Below are 26,837 nucleotides of genomic sequence, written 5' to 3'. Positions count from 1 at the left end.
TGTAGCACTTTTGATGCCAGTCTGAATCGCGACGAAGCCCTTTCCTCGTTCTAGGCCACGCGCCGAAAACTTTGTTCTTCGGGCTTTGAGCTTCCGGGAACAGTCGGGGAGAGATACGTTATGGATGAAGTAGTCCTCCACCAGCCACGCGCCTAGCAATTGTAAGTGCGTGCTTGAAATGGTGCAGGGACAACTTACACTCTTCGGCACACACGACAAGGTCAAAATACTCCCCAATACACCCCAAAAGGTTATCTCTCACTTCCCTCAGCCACTGTAAAACGGACCCGGGCGTACCAGACAAGCCTAGTGCGCGGACACCAACAAGGACAGGGTTGGCAGTCGGTGGACCGCAGGGCGCTCCGCAGCGTGGGCAGCTCAGCGGATCGTATACAGCTAGACAGGAGTCGCAAAGCTGATGGAGGCACGGCAGCTGGCAGGTCGGTATTTTGAGCATGCACATATTACACCCTGGCAACTGGATATGCCCCCGCTGTATAAGTTGTTTGTGCTGCTCGAGGATCGACACTTCTCTCTGCCGGTGCCGTCGAACAATCTGCAAGAAAGGGCCCAATGCGGCTTGCATCAATTCGGAACGCTGTGCACAGCTTTTGAGCAAGCGCCCACCGAAACTTTCAAAAACTAGGCCAGGGGACGAAACTGTAGCTGTTAGTGGATACCTGGTCTGGATATTCGTAATGGCGCAGCTGCGTACCATAGGCGTCATCTCGGTAGGCATTCACAGCCAGACAGGATGCGATGGCCTCGACGTGTTCCGCTCTGATCTCGTCCAAAGAGCGGATGAATTTGATCAAGTAATTCTGCGCCGCTGTCGTAACTTGGGTATGTACACCGCATGCTTGAACATAGTCGAAGCTGTCAGCTTTATAATTATCGACGGCATGTTGGCACAGGCGCTGAAAGCCTCGTTGCGAGAGGCCAAACCCGCAGTTCCAGCGCTCCTCGGTGGTCAGAGCAGCAGATCGAAAAACGTCCGACCAGCTATCTGGTGGCCGCTTCTGAGCAATCTGCACTGATCGAAATCGCGCTCTCCAGCGGTCAGATATCTGATGCCGACTGTGGCCCTCTTGCGGATGTTCGACCCGAACCATGTCAAGAAGCTCGTCAGTGACATGATTATCGAAAGTCTCCTGCACGCAGTCCTTGACCGTTAGAACGATGAGCGACGGTGGCAGCAGGTCGTTAACACGGGGAGAAAACCGGCACAGTCCAGCTACCACTCTCGCGGCCTGCGCCATATCGCCAAGAGCGTCGGCAAAGAGTACAACCGTAGAGCTCAGAGGAAATATGGCTCTAGCAAGGAAATAATCAATTTGCGACGGCATCCATTGCACCTGGCGTATTTTTCGACACCAAGCGCTTCCAGAGTCCACAACCAGCACGTCTTCGGCCATTCGGAGGCGGACCCCTGGCAAAGTGCCCAGATCGCGGGACAGAGCAGTGATGGCCAGAAGCTCGGCCGCGCCACCAATGTTAAGAACTAGATGCCTGGCTGAGTGCATCGACGACATGATGTGTAAGGTTGATGAACGCTGCCACTTCCGCAGCCCTCTGGCGGAGTATTTTATCAAAATGGTACACAAAAAAAACCATTTTCAGTATATTGTAACTTGTTGCATTCATTGGAAAGACTGATAGCTGTTTCTCGAAATGGCGGACCAGCCGCTCGCCCAGCTTGTACATAATTGCCTACTCAAACTACTATAGCACTATCCACTGGGTCTACACGAATGAGGTGTTTCCCATCTCGCCTACCACACTTCTGTAGTGGGCATGTGTGCGCACTACGTGCACTTCCCGTCGTGAGTCGGCGGTACGTCCTCGAGTAGCCGAAGCCTCTCGCAGCTTGAGCGGGGGCGGTAGTAGTGTTGCTTGGGCTCTAACCCCGCTAGCTTCATCGTTGGCAGCCGCAACGCCAACGCTCACATCAGTAGCAATCGCAGACTCGCTCTTACTGCTGACAGTCTCGACTCCACCACGCCCATCTCGTGGCTGGTAATCGAACTCGACGTAGCGTGAGCGATGCGGCTGGAGTGATGCCAGCTCACTGATTTTACGCCGAAAATCGAGCGTGCCAGACACTGGCTAGAATTAGCAGATCGTCGTGAATTGGGAGAATTAGACACCCACCAGCAACCGCACATTTGCCAGGGTGGGAATTTGAATGATAGGTTATAAAGCTCTTTAACGTTAAATACCAACGTGCTTCACAAACCACGAATAGTGCTTTTTGTTCCTCATTCATTTCGCGAATTTCGGCGGCAAGTTGATTCGTCGGATCGAAAATCCATATTTTCAAAATGTTCTATACTCGTTAGACTGGTAGTTTGAACCCACGATGGGTACTGACCTTGGTCTCATCGATTGCGGCCAGCCGACTGAGCGCTCCTTGTATCCAGTGGATATCGGCAGAGCTTGTTAATACCCAGTACAGGTTGAGTCTGCTTGTTTTATCCCTATACAGAGTTTGCCGTTCAAATGGTTGGCTCCTCATCTGTCGCCGCATCGCCGAATCAGACGCATAGCGCTCGACGATAGCCATTACTTGCGGCATGGCGGCCGCGATGCCAGTACCCTGGGCTGCTAGGAGAACGGTACTAAAACGATGAAGCCCTATTTCTCGACCGTATGGTCCTTCCACAAGGAGCTCACAGTCATCCCGGCCGAGAGTTGGCATGTTGTGATCTTCGACTAAGAATGTCAGCTCCTTAGCGTAGAGCGAATTTCTAGCCCAGCCCTGCCCTGGTTTGTACGGCTTCCAGTCAAACAACACCATCGGCTCACCACGAAGACGCCGCAGCCCTGATCCTTTGAAGTGGAGATAGAAATACGCGCCCGGGTGCACCAGAACCGGACGTGACAATGGAACAGTTACGAGAGATGCGCTGTGCAGCGTTTGAATTGTGGCTATGCTTCTGAGCGAGCGATAGTGTCTGTGAGCAAAGCCTGCAGCCCACGCGAGCGCTGCGATAGTGAGTGGGAGCTTCGACGCGAGGGAGTCCGGCCATGGCCGGATTAGCCAAAGGTGGAAGATGAGAAAGATGATTACTGTGAGAACAAATATCATGTGGACTCCGGCGAAAACTGCCATGTGCAGCTTTCTAACCCAGAGCAATGAAGAGATAGCCAGGAGCAGTATAATGATAAAAGCCTAGACAGTGTTAGCGGCGAACAGCTATTGCACGAGGAAAGTGTGCACGTACGATGAGTCCGCATATTGCTTGAGCAGTCCTAGGCATCCCAGTCTTGAGAACAAGGCCTGAGTGAACGATAGCCTCCAGAAATGATATCCTAGCAAACCATTTGTGCGCAAAAAAATGTTGTTGGGATGACAGATTCAACGACTCGATGAGAATTCGCGTGCGCCCGCTGAGCAGCGAAGGGACAAGGTTGACGGTGCTGGCTACCGCAGAGCGTCTGCTCACCTGTGAGCTGCGATCAGCGGTACAGATAAAAAATGTATTGGCAAATATGTAGAGGCCCAGTAACGCGTAGCGACAAATGCGCTCGCTACCCAGGACGTGCAGAGCACGCGTTGGAAGGATGAGACCATTCCGTTGAATGTCTCCAGAGAGCAGAGGCAATGCATCTTCCAGGCAATGAAGCACTTGACGCAACAGCCACGGTGGCCATCGCAGAAAAATAACGATTAGAGCAACGGCGAAAAGGCAAATCACGGCAATGTCGGTTGTGTTGAGGACCATCTCGTGAATGTGTAGCTGTCCCTGAAGTGTAGATGTAGTCGGCATATCGTGATTGCTGTTATCATTCGGCTAGCGTAGTCTAGATCGATGTGTTTTATGTATTCTTAAAATGGTATCCTAGAGTTGGGTTTTCCCGCACGCACAAGATGTTATGCAGGTTATTTTAAGCCGACCAATCGGTACAGAACTCCGACAATGCCGCAACCGCCACAGTGCATTTGCAGGGGTTGGTGTTAGCCTAGCTAGCCTGCCTCTACTCGGGGACACTAACGCTACTCCGTAGAATGCTCAGAAACCCTGTTGCGGGGTGGGCGTCGGACCACGCCTCGCTGTAACCATCTACTCTGCTTCCGCTCGCAGTGTTGCTAGTATATTTGGACCCTACTCTATCAGTACGGACATACGGAGCTTGTAGGCACGACATTTCTAGCAGCATATTATCTTGGTGAGTGGCTTAATGAAAACCGTGTGCTGTGCGAGGGCTCAGTCTGCGAACTGTATCTCATTTGCCTGCCTAGTCTAAATGCCACAGATAATCATGCAACAGCTTCCTCATAATTCAATGGATGAAAACTCATCATCGCTGTCGTCGAAACCTTGCCATTGCGACGAGCGCTTCTCGCTCCTAGGTTGCCTTTGCAGAAACCCATGTATCATATTTATGTTGGGAGTCCGTGGCGCAGTTTCGTCTGCGATGATGTCACTACCAGGACGCAATTGGGCAGGCAGACTAGATCTCGAGGAAGTGGAAGCAGTGGCCGCCCGCAAGGACAGTTGTGGTTCTATGCTTTCGTGCGTGTTTTTGTCGGTTGGAGCGACAGGCCCCGCTTCGACAAGATGGTGCAAGGAAGAGCGAGGTACGGACAGCAAACTGTTCTCGCCATCCCAACTCACATCGCTGAACGGGGCTGAAGTATCGCTGCTAGGTCGAGGCATCAGAGATGGTTGAGGTGATATTTGGCTCATGACGCTAGAGCGACAAGGACTTGAATCTGAGCACTCCCGGATTGGAATGGTCGAACATGCTGATTTCCTACGTTCGCTTTGCTTCCGGCTACGGCGGATTCGCCATTTCCGTCGACGCTTTGAGCACTTGCCTCGTACCCGCCTTTGGCTCGACAAAGACCCGAAGGATGCATCACCTGGCTGACGCCATGAAATTGTTGACCTACCACGAGAACTCGTTGAAAACCGTGGATTTTCCAATGGCTCGTGTATAGAGGGTTCGCTCGATCGAGCAGACGCGATATGACGATCGGATATAGCCTGACGCCATTCTTCAACATTTGCAGCAGACTGAGTGGCGGCTAGCCCTGGCATTGGCCGTTGTTCCAACTCTTCCTCGTGCTGGGGAATGATCCAGTGATCTATATGTGCACTTTGATTTTGCACAGATTCTCCAGATATGAAAGCCGTACCATTGGTGTGCTGCCTCTGATGCTGGGGCCTTTCGGGATGCCATGCTTTACCATTGTCTCTGCCGCCATTGAGTGACAAAGACCGCACCACATTGGCGGTGGAAACATCAGTGTCCACATTGTTTCCAGACGCACGGATCATACCCTTTCGCGCACTACTTCCTGGCTCAAAGTTCTGGGCTTGTATGGTCTGGGTGACGTTGGTTGTGCTTCGCTCCTGCGCTGCATATTCCCGATTCGCCTGGACACCGACTCCATTCTCACAATTTAGTTCTGGATCATTTTGAATGTCCTGCATTGTCTCGTCACTGCCCGCTGCACTCAGACCTGTATGTACCGCCCGAGGGTGGGAGTCGCAGCAGTAAGTTCCAGTAGCTGCAGCGATTGGCTGTGATGTAGAGGAAAGTGGACAGATGGACAGTTGTTTTCTAGCTGTTTCGATGATGGTCTCTTGGAGGTATACCGGCGGACGTGAAGAATCAAGTTCGAAGTGAAACGGTTCGAAGAATGTTCTTACGAAGTCTCCTAATATGAAAGCTGTGGTCACGTAAGACGTTTGCGACAAACTCCTTATAGTTGGTAGAAATGCTTGCGTCTGCATAATGTGATATACTCCCTGGTATGGTTTGCCCCATCTGCGATATGGACGGATCAGTAGCTTGGCTTCATTGGTAGATGCTGTAGCGCGAGGCTGACGCCACTGTCCACTGGATTGAGCCATGGAGCCAACTGTAGCTGGATCAAACTCCAACGTATCGAAACCTAGCAATTTGGCTCTTTGATGGAAAGCAGCTATGCAGTAAAGGTTGATGGAGAGTAACATTTTCTCACCCTTTTCCACCTTCGGCTTTGCGTTTGCGAGGTACGGAAATAGGCGGAGAGCTGATAAAAGGAGCTGAACGTAGGAAATGGCAAACGAAGGTGGTCCGTGGGCAGGCTGGAAAACACCTTCAGTCGTCTCAACAAGAGGTGCCTTCGCCCTCCAGCAGCTCTGGAGCGTCGCAGCCAATGACATTTGTTTGGCTTTCGCCGTCGCCCGAAGACTTTTCGGAATGAGATAAGTCCAAAGTATTCCCGCTGCAACACCTAGATGTTCCATGTTCATATGCAAGGACCGGAGGCTGTGGATCAGACCAGTCTCCTTAAACACGCAGTGCTCCATGTCTTGCAACGGGGATGCATCGGAAACGCTGCTTGAATGTCGACGCTGTTGAAATAACGAAGCTATCCAAGCTTGATCCTCTGTGCTCACGGAAGGTGCCCGGCCCTCGAGCGCCGCAACGGTATCTTTGTCGAGCAAATCGAGCCTGCGTCCGTCTGTGATGCGCGACCATTGCTTGTGAATTTTATCCAACCCTGCGCAAAGTTCATCATCAAGGCGCTTATCAAATATTTTGAGAAAGTAACTCAGATGAAGAGATTCGATGACGCCATTCAGCGGGATCAGCCTATCGAGAGCCTCCATAACGGCTGGTCGTTTCTTGATGTAGAAGAACGCTTTTTGCTTGGTTATGCTGAGTCTCTCATGCCACTCGCAGAAGTTGACATGATCGCCACCGTAGCCTCTTAGCTTTGTGTATATTTCACCATCAGAGTTGGTAATCTCATGCTGGTACTGCTCCGTTCGGCATTTTACGATGTTAATGCTGTGCGAGTTGGTTGAGTGCAGCCTAATAGTCCAACAAGAAGACGGGTCAATTCTCTTCGCAGCGTCAACTCGGTGTCGCCCCTGTGTAAATGCGATCGTTTGTTGTTCCACAAGTGGGTACTCTTCCCGCGAATTGATGCCGCCAAGCTGCGATCGACTCAGCTTCAAGTCACAGAGAAGGCCTTCTTCCGCATTCTGCTCTATGTAGCCATCAATCCAGTGTCGCCGTTCGGCATGATTTACTGATGTCCTCCTGAAGAGTCTTTCCAGTTGATCTGTCTGCTTTTGGTTGTAAGGCTTCTCTCCGGTGCCCGGATTGAAAACCAAATTCGCAAGTGGTACTCGGATAATGCCAATAAATTTGATGTCGCCTTGGCTTTCCATGATGAAGAGGTTGTGCAGTCACCCAAGGACACATGCTGCTGATCGCGAAGATTAGAGACATACCAGATGACATGGCTCCCATAATCAAATATTCTAAACTGGTAAGTCAAATACGAGAACATCGATAGAATTAAGCGACAGCCGGGGGTTCATATTGCAATCATGTTCCTGAACTCCGAGATGCGGATAGGGCCACATCACTACACCAATTCCAGTATGTACTTGGCCAATAAGAGTATCGTCTATTTGTGGAGTTCGAGGTTGCCAATTGCACTGCCTTTAGTCTCGTGTTGCACGCGTCCTATTTCTTTACGCCCTCGATAGCTTATCGCACGCCTCCTGCTATCATACGAAAGCGTACTGCAGGCCTCCTGCAATCATGCGAAAGCGTACTGCACGCCTCTTACTTTCATACGAAAGCGTATCGCACGCCTCCTGCTATCATACAAAAGCGTACTGCACGCCTCTTACTTTCATACGAAAGCGTATCGCACGCCTCCTGCTATCATACGAAAGCGCATGAAGGTAGGAGGTGTGCAATACGCTGTAGTATAGAGGAGTGTTTAACAGTAGAGGGTGCACCTACCCCCAAGGAGGTTGCACCTACCCACCCAGGAGGCTGCACCTACCCCTAAGTGGGACCTTGACCAGCCTGTAAGTAAGGGGTTGCGCCCGCCTCTAAGAGAAGGTCGCACCTACCGTCAGGCAGCAGGTTGCATCTACCTCTGAAGAGAAGGTGCATACCTGCCTTCATACGAGGGCGTATAAAAGCAGGAGGCGTGCAGTACGCTTTCGTATGATTGCAGGAGGTGGGCGATACGCTTTCGTATGATTGCAGGAGGTGGGCGATACGCTTTCATATGAAAGTAGGAGGCGTGCAGTACGCTTTCGTATGATTGCAGGAGGTGGGCGATACGCTTTCGTACGATTGCAGGAGGCGTGCAGTACGCTTTTGTATGAAAGTAGGGGGCGTGTAGTACGCTTTCGTATGATTGCAGGAGGCGTGTAGTACGCTTTCGTATGATTGCAGGAGGCCTGCAGTACGCTTTCGTATGAAAGTAGGGGGCGTGTAGTACGCTTTCGTAGAATAGCAGGAGGCCTGCAGTACAAAGGCGTATTGGGGGCCTCACCTTCATAATGAAAGTGGGCGCCCTTTCAACGTCGTCGCATGAGAATAAGAGGTGTGCCTTAATAAGACGGAGTCCGGAGCCAGCCGCCGTTATCAAACGCCCAGGGGCGAAACTCTCATTCTCGCTTCCGTGGTAGAAAGCCGATTGGTTATTCTCCGAGTGCGCGCGGCACACACTACTGAGGTGACAGACAGGCGACAACCTCGAAAAAAATGTTCCAGCCTGTCTGATCAATGCTGTTCTGGTTGGCCTTGAAAAAGCGGAGCCCCGAAAACGCTGTGCCAGCGTGACGTCGAAAGATCCCTATTTCCGAAACTGTGATCTTAGAGTGGAAATCCCAATATTGACATATGGATGAGAGTAAAATCCAGAAGGAATTACAGATCTTGATTTCAGTTTACAGAATATCACTGCCAGGTCATTCTATCTATTGTCCCACGTGTCAAGAATAAATAAAATGTCACAGCAGTTTTATTTGCAGCAACACCGGCTACCTCGCTCAGCAACACCTCCCATAAGATATCATGTCTTCAAGCTCCTACGACGCTGTAAGCACCCAGCTTGGCCTACAGAATGTCAGGCCAGAGAATTTAGAACGGTACGATTTATATTTGTCAAGACGCGACTACTTGCTAATTGTATGGCCAGCTTTTTATGTCAAGGCCACGTGGTTTTCATCTTTGGTAGTTCTGGGGCTAAGGTAGACATGCACCTTGGACTTCTACAGGAAGTGTCGGCTCCGCTTAATCTGCTGGTCGCAAATCGGCACCCATCGAAGCATGTCGAGTTGAGAGACGTCGAAGAAGATGTCTTTTTGCGTTTCTGTCAATTTTCTTACACTGGCACATACAAAGGGTTCGACATGAGGGCAGACGAACAGCTTGTTAGGAAATGCGCCGAGCAGCCGAAAGCCCCTGGTTTGTTCGCCAATCTCAAGATCGGCCAGGAGTCATCAAGTCCAATATTTGGGCTGTCACGCTTTGGAGAGCATGCTCCCAAGTTACCTTATTCGCTTGCTTCTTTCCAGGCCGCTGCTATTGGTTGGGCCAGCCCCGACTCCTGGTGCGGCTTTTGCAAGCCGAATATAGAGGCTGTCCAAGTGCCCTGCAAACGCAAATTGTGCTCATGTGGTCTCAAAAGAGCTACTTATAATAAATTGGAAGCCATTTCCAGCTTTATTAGCAGCTATGCAAAAAAAATCGAATCTGTCCCACAAGTTCAGCAAGAGGGCCAGGTGGTGCGCTTTGGCTTGATAGGCCACGCAAGGGTCTGGGACTTTGCCCAACAATACGGTATTCCAGCATTGATGGAATTGGCCTGTAAAAATATCGCGCACGAGCTCACCTACTTGACCGTCTCGGCTCTTACATTTATGCCAATCATGACAAACCTCGTCCATCATGTGTATGGCCGCGACACGACGGACGGGCACGCGATACGTGGGCTCGTGGCCCAGTTCACGGCTTGCATAGCCGATGATGTCATTGCGTTCACGGGCTGGGCCGAACTCTTAAAGAAATTTCCAGCCTTTGCTAGAGACTACGCTCATCAAGTGACTCTTCGACTGGCCTGAGAAATGTATGTTGGGTAGTACGTTATGTCACGAATGAGAAGATTCCCAATCGATACTCCCTGAAGCCGTCATTGAGTACATTTTGGCCGCATCAACGGCGCAAGTTATATAGCCCGTATTTGACACGTATTTCAGTGTTTCTCTACCGCAATGGGATGCTGGCGGCATTATGCCTTGATCTTGCTCAGAATAGTAGACACGGCGACGCGTTTGCACGCCTCTTGGGAGCGTCGACCAAGTGTAGCTTGCAACACCAGATAGTCAACCTGTCACTCCGCAACTCAACCGCATTGGTAGCGATTACTTGTGAAGCTTTACTCGCAGCGTCATTTACAATTTGACTTATGCTTCAAATTAACACGCGGCGTGGCAATCGCTTTACGTTGGCCGATGCTCTGATTTTGAGCAGTGAACGGCTGTTTGGTGACGAATCTGATAGCGCCTTGGCGAGTGCGTCGAGCCCAGTGCGATCTGGACCGGCCCTCCCTCCGGTGAGGGCGGTCTGTTGAGCCAACCTCTTGCTAGAAAGGGTCCATGTCAGGTTGCGAAAAAACCCAACGCAAAAAGAGCAACAAAAAGACCAAAATCTCGGATCTGCTTTACGTACGCAGTTCGCAATGTCGTTTCCGGACTTTGGCGTGGCGTACACGCAAACCCAAGTGGCAAAAACAGCATGTTAGAAACAGCCTCTCAATTTCCGATGTCTATTTTTTCCCAACGCTTGTATAACTCAAATGCCTATATAAAATATCCGACAACTTAGCGAAGCACTACCGCTTTTTGGTTTCTTTCCATGCTCTACACAAACAATGGGTTTCATAGGTATTGTTGAAGTTCCTGTCGCTAACCTTCTCTTTTTTAAAGTGGATGAGCAACGACTGCATGACGATGTGGATCGGCGCCGCTTCGAAGAGCCTCTTCGAGATACGCACAGGCTTCCCACCGACATGAGGCATCTTATTGCAGGGTATGTCGACATCTCCGAAACAAACACGATTCTTCACGAAGCTGGCATCTCATTCTCAGAGATTGAACGGCAGAACAATAATGGCATGTACCCATTGATTGAAAATGCCATTGTGCGATATACGCATGGACAACATCTTATTGCAGCTGCCGTTGCTATCAATTCCACAGCACGAAGGGCCGTGAGGTTATATCAAACAACTATCGGGCGCCTTCCCTGGAAACCAGCTGTGCAGAGACGCACGGAGAAGTACCAACCTGAGGAACTACACACGGACGGTCATATTTACCTCAAACTCAAAATGTTTCAATATGAAGGATGGGACTATAATGAGTGGTACCAACGTCTAACAAGACCAAAGAGGATCGGCATGGAAGCAATTGACGAGAGAGTCGCCATATCCGTTGAATTAAACAAACTCACGGAGATGCCGGCTGTTCTTGATGCGCTTTACTTGAATGGTATCCAGAAGTCCTTTGTCCTGCGCTTAGACGAAGAACTTCTTGCTGGCATCAGGAACCTCCACTCGGAGTGGCTCAGACTTGCGCGCGGCAATCAGAACATCTTGACGCAAATGGACAAGAAAACGGTGAATGCATTGGCTGGGCGTGCTCCGCTCGTCTGTCACGAGGACCGCTTGGCAATTGATGTCATGTTCAGCTCGGGACAAGTTTTTCCAAGGGTGGACAATCCGGAAGAACGTGAGGCCTTGCGACTCCGCGTGCAGCAATCAAGCGGCCTCATACCGAGTCTGTTGTCACTGCAGTGTAATCTGCGGTTTTTGGGTATTGCAGCCAAGATCATATGGCAATATCTTATACCAAAAAGCCTAAGGCTGAAGGCGAAGCAGTCTAAGCTTTCACTGAGGGCCACATTGCGCGGATGCTGGACTTCAACTGTGCCTTATATCGAGATCCGCGAAGGAGAATTTGTATCCGCAACGGGGCCACCTAACTTTGACCTGGTCTATATACAATTATTTCTCGCAGCCATCCGTCAATTCCCGTATCTGAGCTGCTTCCAACCAAAGATGGAGAGAGGAGAAACAACCCAATTCACACACGATCCACATCACGTAGCCCTCTTTGTTCAGCGCGCCAAATTCCTTGGTATACATACGTCCACCATAGATGAGAACATCAAGGCTTTCACCCCCGACGAGAATTATGCGCCGCATTCACAGTTCCGAAATCTACTTGATGAGTCAGAAGTCCTCTCTCGGCTTGAAAATCGTTGGGGCAGGCCCTCGGCGAGCATCTACTGGAGAATCCGACAAGAAGGCTTCCTTCCTACTATAGCTGCCCACACGGCAGAGTCACGACTCAGTGCGATATTTGTACTGCGGAGCACATTGGCGTGCTGTTTCTACGTGCCGCCATTCGACATCGATTTCGCACAGGGTATTCACTCCCTCACTCCACGGCCAAAGCGGGCTCGCTACCGCCAACTGGAGACAATCAGGGAAGAGGACGAGCCCGATACAGCGGCTTTTTCCCGGCCAGGCAAGAGAATTAAGTTGGATGTTTCCATGCCGGTTGCTAAACCTCGGACAACTGCAAGAAGCTCATCCGGTATCTCTATGCCAGATGCCAGTCCTCTAGCAAGAAGCTCGTCCGACATTTCCATGCCAGACGCCAGTCCGCTGTGGGACGCAAAAAGCTCGTCCGACATTTCCATGCCAGATGCCAGTCCTCTAGCAAGAAGCTCATCCGATATCTCCATGCCAGATGCCAGTCCTCTAGCAAGAAGCTCGTCCGACATTTCCATGCCAGACGCAAGTCCTCTCTCTCCGGACCATCACAATACCGTGGCAATCACTCATCAGCTAAGTTTCAGCCGAGATACACTGCTGGCGCAGCCAGATTGGCGCCGGGAGAGGGGAATTTGCGGGGCTGATGATACTCTTCTCACAGCTACAATGCTTGAACACACTATGCCGTACTCGCAAAACGATCCACGCCGCGTGTCTGAGCGCCCAATTGCCACCATACCGCCGTCAATGAGCATCAGTGGCCTTCAGAGTATATCCTCACCACCCCAGCCCTCTTATATCCACAGCAACTCGTCTCCACGCAATACGCCCCGCAGCGCAATACCAATACAGTCGGAACATCGCTTCTCAAATTGGCAAGATTTTGCTAATAGCGATGACGAATATGATTCTATCGACTTCGACTAGCCTTGTGCAACACGCAACACGAAAGTGTGTGCTGAACCGCTGCGCTTTGGCAGTCAACGGCAACTTTCGCTAGTCTGACCCACCGGATCATACCCAGACACAGTTTGACGTACAAGGCAACCACTTCGCATTCATGTTATACATGAGCGAATTGGTCAACATGTTTTTTCTCCTAAGCCAATGCTCCAATTTTGCTCCACTAGGCCAGCACAACTAGGCAGGAAGCTCAAGATGTGGCCAATAACGTCAAGAGAGTGGCACAGAAGCAAGTCTGGCCACGAGCATGCCTACTGTTCAGATGCCTGGGGCAGTCTGGAGGCGGGGAACAACGAGTTTTCTAGCATCCAGGGGTTGAGCGCCCTCCGCAAGCTCCTTGAACTAGCCGTCTGACTTCGGAATTCGTCTTCTATACTTTCATCATTCTCTTATTTGACGAGATCTATGCGTGCCTATTTGCACGAGCAACAAGCTTCTACTCCTGGCGACTATAAAATGCTCAGATCATCTGTAGCAATCGTCAACGTTGAGGGTTCGCCAATTGTTTAATCACGAGTAGAATAAGAAGGTGGGGAAAAGTCGAACCATTTGCTATCGTCGGTTAGTTCAGTCGGCTACCAGCTATGTACACACAAAAGATCGATTCCTGGAGTCTGCACTCAACGTGTATGGGCTGGTACAGCCAATTTTCTCATCACACGCGTAATTCTGCATAGAAAGGTACACGCGAAGTCGTTCTCGGCGTCTTCTCACTGGGGTCTTGTGAACGGCTACAATATTGGTCAGCTACCCTTTGCGCGAACGAACGAGCTCTATCTTTAGCTGTGAAAAAGACAGTGCGCTGGCTACCCACCCAGTTAAACGGACCACTGGGGGGCGTGCCTCTTTATTTCCTTGAAAGACTGCATCGCCTCACATTACCATCTGCACATTCTTTACAGCTCATCTATTTACTCGTAAGATGAAAGTTCTATGTGGGGCCCATAGATTATTGAGACAGCGTCTCACATCGCACGGTGTATGTTGCTAAGACTACTTTACTGGGTGCGAAGAAGTATAATTTTGCTCGAAAAATGATAACCATTTGGCCCCAATTACGCGGGCATCTATTTCCCGTTCGAGTCCTATCCCCAAACAAAATACCCACATAGCAAATATATGTCTATAAAGAGGCTGCCTTTCAGCCTTTACTCCTGATCGCTCGTATCAGAAACCCATCATCAGCAACCTTTCAGCCATACTGCGGCTGTGGGCTTTTGAGCCGTCCAGACATGCCTGCCAATTTTTAACACCGGCTGTATCTGAAGACGCCGCCAGAGGCTTGACTTACATGTTGAAGTATGCATGAAGCTGTAAATTGCAGCTCTCTCGCTTGACCCGTGCCTGAAGTTTTTTAATTTCGCAAATGGTCATGCAGCATTTTTCCACCAAAGGGGCCAGACTCATCGCCTCTATGCCCTCGGTCAAGCAAAGATTGAACCAGTTGGCCACTAACCTCTCGCGCGTGTCATTGCACCACGGGCTAACACAACATCGAATTATCGTCTCCTCAAAACCCACGTAGCCCGCAGCCTCTAACATACGCTGCACCTTCCGACTCGAAACTCTAGCACTCCGCTGAAAATGGTCCATTCCCTCCAAAAACTTTTGCGACCACTCGAGCAAGGCAGAGCTCTCTGGAATATTGGCACTTTCCCATCGAGGCACCCAATCGATTTCAACTTGCTCGATAAAGCCCCCGGGTGCCGTGTGTCTATTAGAAATCCGGTCAAAGGTCTTGTTTCAGCACGATGGAATAGCCAGAAAAGAACTCACTCGAAAGCCTTTTGATACGTTGCCGGCCACGCATCGTTGTCGATGCTGCCTAACAGAAGCCTCATATGTACCAGATCACAATTCTTGAGAAGCGTTGTCCAATCGGTGTCTTCGATGTCGAATTGCAGAATAGTCAGATTGGGCGGGATGCTAGACTCTATTAGCATACCCAGCATGCAACTGTGCGGAATGTCGACCAACAAAGCTGGCTGAATCATATTGAGGTCAACTGCCATGACATGGGACTCTGGAAGGATACTGAAGCTTGAGTTAGCGATCCGAATAAGTATATGCAAAAGTTGATTCTTACTCCTCAGCCACTTGAATGGCCCAAATACCCGTTCCAGTCCCAAGATCCAAAACGCGTGTTGAGCTACCACGCCTTACGGGGCATGAGAAAGCCTGGTCGCAGCGCGCCAAAAGGAAGAATTTGTTCAGCATATCGAGCCGGTTCAGCTCTTCCTACACAGACTTGTTAAGGCCGTACGGCATATACTGGCGAGAAAATGTTGAGCGTACAGCATCGATGGGGAACTGGTATGAGTCTTTCCAGGCTCCATAATATCGGTCATGTTTCCAGTAGCCTTCTCCGAAGGCCACACCGGAGCTGCTGCGGAATCTGCACGGCAGCTGTTTGGATTGTGTTGGCATTCTGGGCCAGAATTTGCCTTGTTGGATGCCTTTTTTTTTCTTCGCAGGAGCGAGTTGGTGCGCTGCAAACGGCTACTGTCGATCGCCACCAACACAAGCCACTTGCGCTAGCTGTTAGGGTGGGGACAGGCGTCACTCGCAAGCCAGCCAATACACACTGGAATCAATGGGCAGAGAGCATGAATAGGAGGATAGCGCGCAGTTTTCGCCGTTAGCAAAGCCGTGGCAACTGAGCAGTGTAATGGGGTTTGATTGAAGTCATTTTGTATTGGACTTTCAAGCGCCGGGAAATTTCAAACTTGCGATTAAAGTAGATTTTCCACGAGCATAGGAAGTGTCAATTGATGTATGGAGCAAGTTGAACAGCAAAATACCATGGCTCTTGTCCCTCGCCACAACCTATTTTCCCTCATCGTGAGAAGTGTTTTCCTTTCTTCATGTAGTATCGGTACCGCGGCGATACCGATCCATGTTGTCTTCGTACACATCGTCGGTTGAGGCGTTGGAGCCGTCCTCGGCGTCTGCATCGCATTCGGAGCCTGCTGTTGAATCAGGCACAACAGTCATCTTCCGTGGCTCATCAGAATTCCATAACACTTTCAATGCCGCCGCCAATCTGCAATCCCACAGCAGACTGGCGATGTTTTTTAGTTCGACGTGACAGGGCGGATAGAGGCCGCAATGTGCACAAAGTACCGCAATCGTTGCGATAGCGACAATCGTCAGGCCATCTTTCTCATCGCACTTTGCCGAGGCAATCTGTTCCCCAGGGGTCTTCTCGAGCATTACTTTTAATGTATCTTCGTACTCGCCAGTTTCTTTCAGCGTTGAAATTTGTAGCCGTGGCCATATTGATGGCAGAAGCCCGCGTGTGGCCGTTGCAATTTCCGTCGAGAAAGAGCAGAAGTCTGTTGCATTTCTCACGATGTTCCATAGTTTTGCTATGCTTTCAGTGTCTTTTGCAGCAAGGTCGCTTGCTCGGTGTAAAGTGTCGGTTAAAGACTCGTCCATGGTTGGTATGTTTGAGGATCGGAGTAATAAGTAGAAGAATGAGCGCGGCATTGCGTTTATAATATAGTTTGTATCCACACCTTTACTAGAGACACCAATCACAACAGAGAAGCCGTTCCAAAGACTTTTGCCTCCAATTTCTCCGCGTCTCGAGATAAAAGCCGTTATCAGCAGGGTGATTCTCTTCTGGCGGGCCCTCTTCTCATCTACATTTGCAAACTTACACGGACGAGGCATCATCTTATCGTTGAGCCCGAAAGGCGATTCGCCCACTCCTGTGACATAGTTTCTCACATAACTCAGCCGCGGTTTCGACTTGCTCCCCATAGGAGCTGCCAACGTCGAGGACAGTTGTATCTTAGTACCGTGAATCTCAAGCTGGATCTTGCTGTAACCAGTTCCAGTAAAACCCGGTTTGGACCAATAAATATATATTTTGAAGCAGGTGCCGCACCCACCGATCCATTGATTGTTCTGTCAGTGAAATATTTCTCCGGTGTCAGAACAAAGTTACGGCGATACTTGTAGATGCCGCGCCTAGGGAATCCCATTCTGTTGTGACTGATCACGACTAAACCAATCATACTGATTAAGGAGAGAAGTAGACAGATGTGTGTATAAGATCGAGACAATGGATAAGCTGTTTAACAGCTGTTCTGAGAGCCAGCGAGAGGGAACATCTGTGGCCAGCCAAGCCTGGACTGGGGAACGTTATTTTCGGCGCCATAGCAAATGCTCGCGTTTTCTCGAACTGTTTCTTCGCAATTTCCTCATCGGTAGTATACTTGTTGGCCAGCGCAGCAGCGCTGGCATCGTTTTGGCCAGCTAGGGTTGATTGCTTAAGGGGGTTGGTAGGTGAACCATAGCCCAGAAGCGAGCAGATAAGGGAGATAGCGATATAGCACCTATGATATATATATCAGTAAATTTAATTGATAAAGCGGTTAGTATTATTCTGCGCAAGAGTAGCTTCCGGTCCCCACACTCTGTTCTCAAATCGGCAACATAGTAAAAAAGCATGCATGCATCACAAAACCTCCATAAACCGCCGAATCTTGATAAAAAACCATCGTAACTTGAGTAATAGAGAATTCCATTACTCAAGTTGAATTTTTAACTCATTTTTTATTTAATATCAGGACTTTGGTGGTGGTGAAGTTTTACTACAACGTATCTTGAGAGGAAGCTACTTTTGAGCAGAATAAAACCTACCCTCTATGTAGCCACTCTTTCTGCTTCTCCGCGATATTCTGATCCAGACTAGTATCAAGGAATTTGTTGATAATGCTATCGAGTTCGTTGTGGTTTTTTTCCATAGTGTTATCGTGTTTGTCGTTTCTTTTTTTCATCGCAGAAAACAGGATAGCATGCACCCTAAGAAAACCGTCGTCGCCATGAATCTAGGTAACTAGGCGTTTCCAAAATTCGGTCGAAAAGACTTGACATGCTATCCACAGCGCTCGGCAATGGGGCTATGACGCATAGTGACTTGTTGTAGTAGTATAGCTGTTGCAGAGTATCGGGATAAGCCAGAATACCGAGTTGGCAATAAGGCTCTCCAACCTCTGGCGAGTAGTCTGAAGCTTTTGTATACCAGTATCGGGAAATGCGAGTCCAACTTTCGCGATCCTTGATGTCATTCTCAATGTCGTTCTCAATGTTGTCGTCCTCAATCATCTCGCGACCCCGGATCTCGTTAATAGCTAAACGGTATCCGCCCAGATCCCCAAAGCATTTAGCCCAAGTGAAAGTAAATTGGGGAGCGACTTCGTAGTAAACCTTTATGGTGATATATGCAATGCGAATAAATCCGAGCATATGTTCCCGTGAAGCTGGCAGCCTTTTGTAGAGGAACTGGAGAAATGAATGAACACCGTGGTGATATATCCGCTCAGGTGTGTTATAACTATTAGGAAGATCACGTTGCTTCTCATTTGATGATGGTTGCCGGCAAACGAGAAAGAAATCGAGATGTTCGTATAATAGCGTCTGATGTAAAAGGGTCAACTTTTGATATTGCTCCATATTGAGCTCTCGATGTTCTGCGATCTTCGTATCTGGATAAGAAAATAGTTCAACACATTTGTTTTCGACTATCATTATCCCCTCATAAACCCCTTTTACCTCACCATCTAGCTGCTCCTGGGAGAGGCGTTTTGTGTCGGGCTGGCGTACGAATGTGAAACCAGGCATAGTAGACATGTCAGCAGGGTGCGCTTCGCAAGTGCACCCTGAGGGAGGGCGTTCGCCAGGCCCACCCCTGGGCTCATTTGCTAGCTGTTGTTCTCGCAGTGAAGCAGTTGGAGATGGCGGGCCGGGGATTAACGAGGAACAGTTTGACTGAACGTCTTCACTGTCCGAATTGATTTTTTTGCGACCAAGCAAAAACATGGGAGCCAGGTAAGACAACAAATGTATTCGATACGAACGAAAAGCATAGGGAAAATAAGCTCAGAATGAGATAGCTTCTTAACGTGGAGTGCCGTCAAAATAGATGAGATCTCGCCCAGGAACTCGAAAGTTGCCTTCGTTCTTATTCAAACTCTCGAAAGTTGCCTCATACCAAACCAAACCGTCAATATACGTCTTCAATTCAGTAAGAAAAACCTTGCAACTCGCTGCTGTCTTTTTTTCCTGTTAGTAGGCTTGTGGGTAGCTTCGGTGTCTGCCTGCATCTCGCTGACTTACAGTTAAATATATTTCTGACCTCTGCACAATGCCTGCTTTCAAGATAGCAGCCAGTGTTTCCACTTCTAAAGAGTCTTCATAGGGAATACTAGGAAGTAGAAGCCCAGCAAGAAATGCACAGACCATAAGTATGTGGATGGCCTTTTTAGCTTGCAAGCGTATTGCAAGTTCTATGCCTTCAAAGCAGGGTAACTTTGCTGCGGCTTGGAGCAAGTACTGGCACACTTGTATCGTATGTGCCATCTCTCTAAGTCTGAACTCAGGTACTGGAATTTCTTCAGGGGGCTTCTCTGCTAAGTGCACTTTCCCGATGGAAGGCATTTTGACACTCCGGCAAACACTCGCGAGAATGGCACTGTGCTCCCCTTTAGGCAGGACAGCCGCGGAACGTCCGACAAAGTAGGCATATTGGATGGTATTTGCTTTCATGGCGCTTTGTCGTCTGCCAGGGAGAGTCCCTTTGGAGAGGGATTTATCCTTTACTTATAAGCCGGCATTTACTGATCGAGCATCGACGACTCAGAGCCATGAACAACTATCCATGTAGCTCCAATAATACTACGTTCTGTCTTACAGAGCCCCAAATATTATGTGCCAGACAAGGTCGACGAGGGAGAGCCATCAATAACGTATTCAATATAGAAGAGGGTATCTACCCATACACAGTTAAATCGACTCCTTATGTTATTTAAATTTCTCTTTTATGTTATCTTTCATCTTTTGTTTTCGTTGATATCTATCATGTTCTCGGAGCTGGTTGGCTCTTGGCCTGTGACGGGCTGAGCCCGTGGTGGCTCGGCTTGCGCTCTCGCCGTCTGCCCCGGTCCGATGGCCCGTGGCTCCCGGCCCATTAAGCGAAATTAGCTCAGGCGAGTCAAGGAGCTCCTTGAGCTCCTTGAGCCCCCCTTTCTTATTTTGTTTCCTTTCTTCTTCAGCTTTTGGATACTCTTAGTAGTCGCTCAGTCAGTTGTCAATATACTCGGCTGAGTTACATGGCCTTTAGTACTGGGAACGATGTTATGAACGGAATTAATAGCTAGTGATGCATGGTGACGCCAAATTCGAACTATAAAAGAACGGGGTGGCCACTATGTAACACCGAAAGAACAAGATTTTCTAGCAAAGCATTATCAATCTTCTGATATTCACTAAAACCCAAAACTCAACGTACGAGGAGCCCTCTCTGTCCGTACGGCCTGACTCGCTAACGAATCGTATGAGCGATCAGCTACTGTACCTATTTCCACGAAAATGGCCGACTCGATCAGGATTCCTAGTGATGAAGAGCAGAAGCGCATGGAGGAAGCCGCAAAAGCAAGCAAGGAAAAGCGCGAGCAGGCTGAGAAGGAGCGTATTGAGAGGGAACGTCAGGCCGCTCTCCAGACGCTCACTGGTGGCAAGTAATTGTCGATGTCGATGTGCGTTAAGGAATGCGGCAGGCACGAAGGTGAAGGGATAGATAGTGACGAATACACTGCGTGATCGCTCGGATAATCTCCATGATAACTTTATTGATCGCTGGGGAAGACTTCCTCCTCCCCAACTCTTCCTAGTCCGTGACATGTGGTTTAGCCAGGAGGAAGGAGCAGAGATACGGCAAACCAGGGCTGTCGACCAACTCGGCAATCCACGGTGGGTTATTATCTGAGCGTAAATATAAGACGCGCGTTTATTGTTTCTATAGTAGAGTTAAACCTCCAAAAAAACTAGACACCGTATATTAATAATCAAGGCCTGCCCGCTGATTTTCTGCTGACCCCAATACTGATCAAAGCATGCTCATACTCTGCGATCTTAGGCCCGACCTGCTGTACATACCTTTCCATCTCAACCCTTACCTCAGCCGGAAGTTCAGGCGTAATGCCGCCCGGATGAAGTTGGTAGACTATAGCCCAATACAGGGCGTCCGTATAGTTCAAGCGGTGAAGCCCAAAGTTAAGCCAGACCCTTTTGGTATCCCAAGAGTCACGCATCCTAGCGGACAGCGCCATTTGTTCGGAGGGCCCTAGCTTTTGTTCCTCACGTTCCATAGCGTCTAAAAATTGTTCGAGTATAGGTTCGTACTCTTGCAAAAACCAAGCAAAGTAGCCTGCGTCAAGAGCAGAACCTGGTAGTATTCTGAAAAGTGAAAGTGGCGGATCGCAAGCAAATTGTATTGGCATTGCGTTGGTGAACTCGAAGTCGAAGACACCAAGTATTTGTCCTGTTGTAGGTTCGACCGTCATATTACGCGGATCGAGATCTGGATTAAAGGCACGGAAGGTACTGAAGGTACATTGCGGAAAAAAACTAGAGGAGTTCGATAGCTGTGCAAAGTAGTATCGAGCTTGGAAACGCAGACGTGCAATATCCGCAGAGCTGAGGGTATCGTGACCTTCTGCCGCCTGCTTGGGCGGGTTGTTCAGGTTACGTGAGTTCCAGAGACATATTGACTGCTGATCCTGAACGAACTTGAGATAGTCTGAGGTGTTTGTGAACTTCTCAGTAGGCCAGTCGTTGGTCGGATAGTCGAGAACCTCATGAACGAGCTGGTGCATATCGACGGTGAGGGGGCGCTCCATGCTCCACTGTCCAGTCGTTTGGTCCTTAGTAACCGACCCAATGCCTTCGCACGGTACGCGAAAAATTTCAAGATAGAACGAAGCAATTTGTTGATAGATTGTCGATACTAGCTTCTTCGAAGGCGCTCTAGTCAGGAATTCGCGGAGGTTATCGCCCGATGCCCAGTCCATTAAGATATAAGGGAGCTGCAGAGGCGAAAGATGGCCTGGCTCTATGCCATAACTATGCACATAGGGGACCGGAATAGTTGTCTTTTCCTTCAAGAACATCATCCAAGAGGCTTCATTCGCAATTTTCTCCGCGGTGAGGGTTCCGGCTGAGTGACCAGGTTTAGGCATTTTAAGAGCGACGTCGCTGCCACCCGACCTAAAGCTAAAGCGGGCCACCATGTTATATGAGCCTTCGCGAATGCTTCCCGGCACAAATAACGCATGGCCACGATCCGCAATACGGGCGGTGACGAATTTTTCTAGAGTAGGTATATGTTCTTCCTCGAGGCCGTTACGCCAGTCCTTATACTGATCTCTACCTTGCGCGTAGAGCACAGCATCGCAAGAGACAGCAAGCAAGTTGGTTGTGTCCATGTCGACGAATCTAGACGACTGCAGGTGAGATGGGGGCGGTATGGCGGCTATGGTGACGTAAAGCTTTGATGGCGAATAGACGCGCGAGTGTGTTGAGGCAGGTAGAATTCATGGGCGCGGATGAAGGTCGGCGAGTAAGGTCCCAAGCGAGGCATTATGAGAAGGGGCTTTAGCTTTTATGTGCATCAGAGGGAGCGGCCTTGGTCCACACATCCGTCTTCTGATTCGCGCTCCGGCCATGTCAGTGGGCTGGCTGGCCGCCTAACAGCGACCACCTCACCTCACCTAGGTGCCTGAGCAGTCTTGGTATAAGCACCGCCATCCGACAAAAAAGAGCCGCCAGCGCAAACTCGCCGCGCTCTCAACAACCCACCGTAAAGGCGAAATTGGTGGCTATGGTTTTAATTACGCTACGGTCTAAATAGTAGTCAATCAGATCAAGAATAGCGAAACCGCATCGTCTAGCTAAGCAAAGTCTTTCACAGTGGTCCCGAAATAACCCTAAAGGTTACTAATATAAAAGCTCAAACTAAAAGAGAATATTTGCTCAGTAATATTAATAAAATATATAATATTCAATTTGTCTATTGATCTAATATAATAACCGGAGCTCCTGGGCCACGCTTTGCGGCATCTTTGTGCCATAGTATAACTCCCATAAATCGTGAAGCACCGACATCCAGAATCCAACCCCGGTGCGAAGATACAAATCACATTCGACATCCTCTCTTTCGGCTATGCTGACATCAAGAGGCTCGCAGTCATGTCTGCATAGCTGATGAACAAGTTCCATCAATTCGAAATCCTCCGTTTCGGCTATGCTAGCACCAAGAGGCTCGTGGTCATGTCTGTATATCTGACCATCATGTGCCATTGGCTTCTGGTTATGACCAGCCGTATTTTGCAGTTTGACGGCGATTTGCTTTAACCTGGCAACCTCCCCGTGACCATTCTGTGCATGAATCGCATCGTTAAGACGTAACATTTGCACCGTGTGTTCTGCAACACCTTTGCGTTTTTCTTGTCGTTCATCGCCTTTGATCAACTCACATACTCCCTTATCCCAATGCTCTTCTCGTTTTTGAATGTCGGCAAATTCGAGACGACATTGAGGACAGAATATTAAAAACGGATGGAAATCTTTAAGATGATCCATCACGCTGTGCACCGACGTCAAATTATCATCAGGGCATTGATCGTATAAATCGGCATTCATGCTGAAGAGAGGGCAGCTTGGGTGAAAAAACCCATGCAGGGTGATCAATCCATCTTCGTCTCTTAGCTCTTCCAGTCGAGTCAACGGTGGAAGTCTATTGACCGGCGGGTGTACGTATTTTGCGGCTTTTACCAGGTCTCTGTTCATAGAAAGATATGACTGGAGAGCTCAGTAGTAATAGTAGCAGACGCAAAATCATATCTGGTGGGAACAGGCTAGAAGAACAGGGCGGAGGAGTCGTCTTTATACTCGTAAATTTTATAAGTGAGGCACAGACTAAGGCAGGGACAGTTGATCATCTCGTGTCCGTAAGGCAAGGCGATGTTGTAAGTACCCAAGTATGACCGCAGGCAAGAGAACTCTCAAGAGAAGCTCAAATGCCTCGAAATTGGCTGTGAGCTGAAAGCTTGCATGCTTGCCTCGCCAGAGGTCCTCAGTTATTTGAGTCAGCTTTACTCGCTGCCCATCCCACATCACCATTAGCCGAGATTTTTCAGTGCAAATTCAAGTGCATTTATATGCTCCTGATTCGTATCTGTTAGATTGAGAATGCCAAGGACTTCCAACTCCCTGCATGTTGTTAGAGTGCACCGCTGGGGCTGACAGATGAGCATACCGGCAAATGACCCGACGCCTCTGGTCAGATTCCAACGTTGGCGATACGGATATAAAATCCGCGCAAATGTTTTGAACCTCTTCTGTATGGGAAGTTTCGTTTTTTTGAGAAGCGTAAATGAATAGATATGCACGAGAAAGATATGTGTATTCGTCATGCTTCAACGTCGCGCTGAGAACTCGCGAGATTTACTCCTTGTCTCCATGCTTGGAATGTCTCCGCTTTCGTACGGGTAATGCTGTACTCCTTCGGAGGCAACTGCCCCAAGATATGGAACGTCATTGCCAGTGTTAACCGGTCCTCTTGTTGCAAAAGTGGAGAAGATTGTTCACTATTTATGTTAGCAGCCGTATTAGGGGTAGCTGGATTGTTATTACCAGAGCAGCCCGACCACTAGCCAAAGGGCAATTCGCACGTGAGGTCCTTCTGCGAACTCGTCTCGAAGCCAGCTGTATTCATCAGTAGGGTTGCCTATCAGAGTATTGCCGAGCAGTCCCGTTCCACTTACTGTCTTTTGATCTTCGCCCACACCGCATGAATGCGGCCACAGAGCCCTTGATAATGCTCCAGATATGCCTCAACTATGAGAACTTTTAAATGAGTATTCTCGTTCCAGTTTGGCCAGTCTTGTGGTAGTATCGGTAAAGATCGAGACATATGGTATTGAGATCCTCGGAAGAGAGACCCAACCCAGGAAACAAAGCAGATCGGGTCATCCCACGACTTGGGATGCAGCAGAGGTTCCAGTTCGTCTTTAGAAAAAACACCAAGGCGGCGTATGTGGTCGATCCCGGTAATGAAGTCGTTCATCATGGCAACCTTGCCTGCCCTGTGAAATAGAGCAGTCTCCGTGGATGCGCGGCGTGTTCTTATATGAGGGGCGGGTGGAATGAATTAGGAGAAATGTTGGGCTTAATGGTGGCTGGTTCCATTTGGGCAGTGTCAGAGGAATCGGCGCACATGAACTGGTTTGAGCAACCAGATCATGTGTGAAGGACGGCAGAGAGACTGAATTTGAGCTAACTTAAGACTAATAACCTGAATATTTGAACTGTGATGCTTACTGCCCCTGATATTTAATTGCTGATTGGAGCTCTGGGCTCAGCATATCTCGCACTTACACGGCCATGGCACAAGAGGTGCAGACAACATACAGATGTACAGTTCTCGTAATAGCTATGATTTATTGCTGTGTATTCACTTTTTCTTCGGTGTGGATTCTTGTCGCAAATAGCCGTGACATCCCTTGTACGATTCCTTACCGACTCTTGCAAGCAGCAATTGCCTACTGCGTTGCTGTCTCCGAAGTATGTACCCCTGTATTACAGAAGCCGGCTACTAACGTGTAATCCGCAACGCCTTCTCAGCTTGTGGCTTTAGGTACGATAGCATATTTGATTGGACGGAGAAGCTGTTTTATGAGATACAAGGCGCCAGCGTAGAATAACTTGCAAAATAGTCGAGCAGGTCAGGGCGCTAGTTACGTGTCAATGTTAACATGTCTTCTACGATTGAGCACGGAATACATAGCGCTACAATGTCTAGACAATGAAGGTACCTACCAGCATTGCCACATATATTAGCCATAAGCACAACTCCACGTTGGCGACGCTACCAAAGGTTGCTCTTGATTCGATCATCATTGTCAGTGGAGGAACACGTCGGCGGGATATGGCTTCGCCGTCTTCCACCACGGTCAGCTTTTTGCATGTGCATTTACTCTGTAGCATTCAACACATAGTAGCATAAATAGACTTCTATTCCACATCTTTGATTCTATCAATGCGAAAGGCGGAAACATGTGTTTTTCAGCAATGCGTAACGGAAAGGCGGGCAAGCGCTGCTATATCTCAGTGATGGTGTTGTTGAATGCTGCTTTCATACGCGACTCGAATCCGCTAATCTGTTCTTTTCTCGCTTCAATGATTTCATCAGCCTCGTCATAAAGCTGCAATCTCTCAGAAGACCTTTCAATGAGCTTCTGCATGGATTTGCCAGAGCCCGGTAGTCGTTGCTCTAGAAACTGAAGAGGCTCGAAGACGGCATACCTCCAGAGGCGATTTGGTAGAGAGTACCTGGTGGCGATCCTCCCAGGGCCCTTGCCAGTGTCCGGTTTCTTACGGAAATTCTGGTAAGCTTCGCGCCAGGCATCATGCCGGCAGAAAAGGTTATGCACGAGCTTGTCAAAGCCTGCGTATTCTTCGCCGTTGAGTTGTAGAGAGCGGTCCGAACAAAGCGCCCTGACTGCCGACTCTACGGCATTCAGGATTTCATACTCCCGTTTGACGATCCTGGTAGAGGCAGTTAAGTTAGTGGTGGGATAACGAAATGTGAGGGGTACGGACTTATGCGCTTGCGGAGATACTTCATCAGCCATTTCTGCTGAAGAGCTATCCTTTCCTAATCTACTCGAGTTATTAGAAACGCTTCGTTGTTATATTGGCTTCTCTTACTCGCTTGCTTGTGGGTTCATTGTCTAAGCTCAGAGGGACGATCGAAAGAGGGAATTTGAGCGCAAGATCTTTATAATTGTCGTTCATAGAAGTGGGCAATGTCAAACTTATATTTGTTTTGCGCAGGCAGTCTATTTATGTTGTTTACGTGTGCCGCGGCTTGGTTGAATGCCTGATTTTGTCATGCAAAGCGGAAGTATATTCATAGAATGTACTCCCC

At 49.1% G+C, this 26,837-nt stretch overlaps 7 protein-coding genes across 7 annotated transcripts; 2 read left to right on the top strand and 5 right to left on the bottom strand.

The window, feature by feature from the left end:
• Positions 1-635: 635 nt before the first annotated feature.
• Positions 636-1,532, bottom strand: V2A60_003792 (uncharacterized protein; the record flags this gene model as incomplete). The annotated part of the gene is made up of 1 exon (XM_083255118.1): positions 636-1,532. One exon carries the CDS (start codon positions 1,530-1,532, stop codon positions 636-638), a length of 897 nt encoding a protein of 298 aa, XP_083111244.1.
• A 211-nt stretch (positions 1,533-1,743) lies between these two features.
• On the bottom strand, positions 1,744-7,175 carry V2A60_003791 (uncharacterized protein; the record flags this gene model as incomplete). The annotated part of the gene is made up of 5 exons (XM_083255117.1): positions 1,744-2,102; positions 2,233-2,326; positions 2,372-3,172; positions 3,225-3,446; positions 6,396-7,175. The coding sequence occupies 5 exons, from the start codon at positions 7,173-7,175 to the stop codon at positions 1,744-1,746; spliced, it is 2,256 nt and encodes a 751-aa protein (XP_083111243.1).
• Positions 7,176-10,687: 3,512 nt separating this feature from the next.
• Positions 10,688-13,024, top strand: V2A60_003790 (uncharacterized protein; the record flags this gene model as incomplete). The annotated part of the gene is made up of 1 exon (XM_083255116.1): positions 10,688-13,024. One exon carries the CDS (start codon positions 10,688-10,690, stop codon positions 13,022-13,024), a length of 2,337 nt encoding a protein of 778 aa, XP_083111242.1.
• Positions 13,025-14,832: 1,808 nt separating this feature from the next.
• Positions 14,833-15,487, bottom strand: V2A60_003789 (class I SAM-dependent methyltransferase; the record flags this gene model as incomplete). The annotated part of the gene is made up of 4 exons (XM_083255115.1): positions 14,833-14,986; positions 15,038-15,094; positions 15,147-15,298; positions 15,356-15,487. The coding sequence occupies 4 exons, from the start codon at positions 15,485-15,487 to the stop codon at positions 14,833-14,835; spliced, it is 495 nt and encodes a 164-aa protein (XP_083111241.1).
• Positions 15,488-20,437: 4,950 nt separating this feature from the next.
• V2A60_003788 (uncharacterized protein) lies at positions 20,438-20,590 on the top strand (the record flags this gene model as incomplete). Its single annotated transcript, XM_083255114.1, has 1 exon — positions 20,438-20,590. The coding sequence occupies one exon, from the start codon at positions 20,438-20,440 to the stop codon at positions 20,588-20,590; it is 153 nt and encodes a 50-aa protein (XP_083111240.1).
• A 323-nt stretch (positions 20,591-20,913) lies between these two features.
• V2A60_003787 (uncharacterized protein) lies at positions 20,914-22,332 on the bottom strand (the record flags this gene model as incomplete). The annotated part of the gene is made up of 1 exon (XM_083255113.1): positions 20,914-22,332. One exon carries the CDS (start codon positions 22,330-22,332, stop codon positions 20,914-20,916), a length of 1,419 nt encoding a protein of 472 aa, XP_083111239.1.
• Positions 22,333-26,007: 3,675 nt separating this feature from the next.
• V2A60_003786 (uncharacterized protein) lies at positions 26,008-26,541 on the bottom strand (the record flags this gene model as incomplete). Its single annotated transcript, XM_083255112.1, has 2 exons — positions 26,008-26,455; positions 26,510-26,541. The coding sequence occupies 2 exons, from the start codon at positions 26,539-26,541 to the stop codon at positions 26,008-26,010; spliced, it is 480 nt and encodes a 159-aa protein (XP_083111238.1).
• Between the last annotated feature and the right edge of the window lie 296 nt (positions 26,542-26,837).

This window comes from Cordyceps javanica, chromosome 2 (genome assembly GCF_051103115.1).
Source record: "Cordyceps javanica chromosome 2, complete sequence".
Lineage (NCBI taxonomy): Eukaryota > Fungi > Ascomycota > Sordariomycetes > Hypocreales > Cordycipitaceae > Cordyceps > Cordyceps javanica.
Note: the sequence above shows the minus strand (reverse complement) of the source record. Positions and strands in the feature narration are given on the sequence as shown.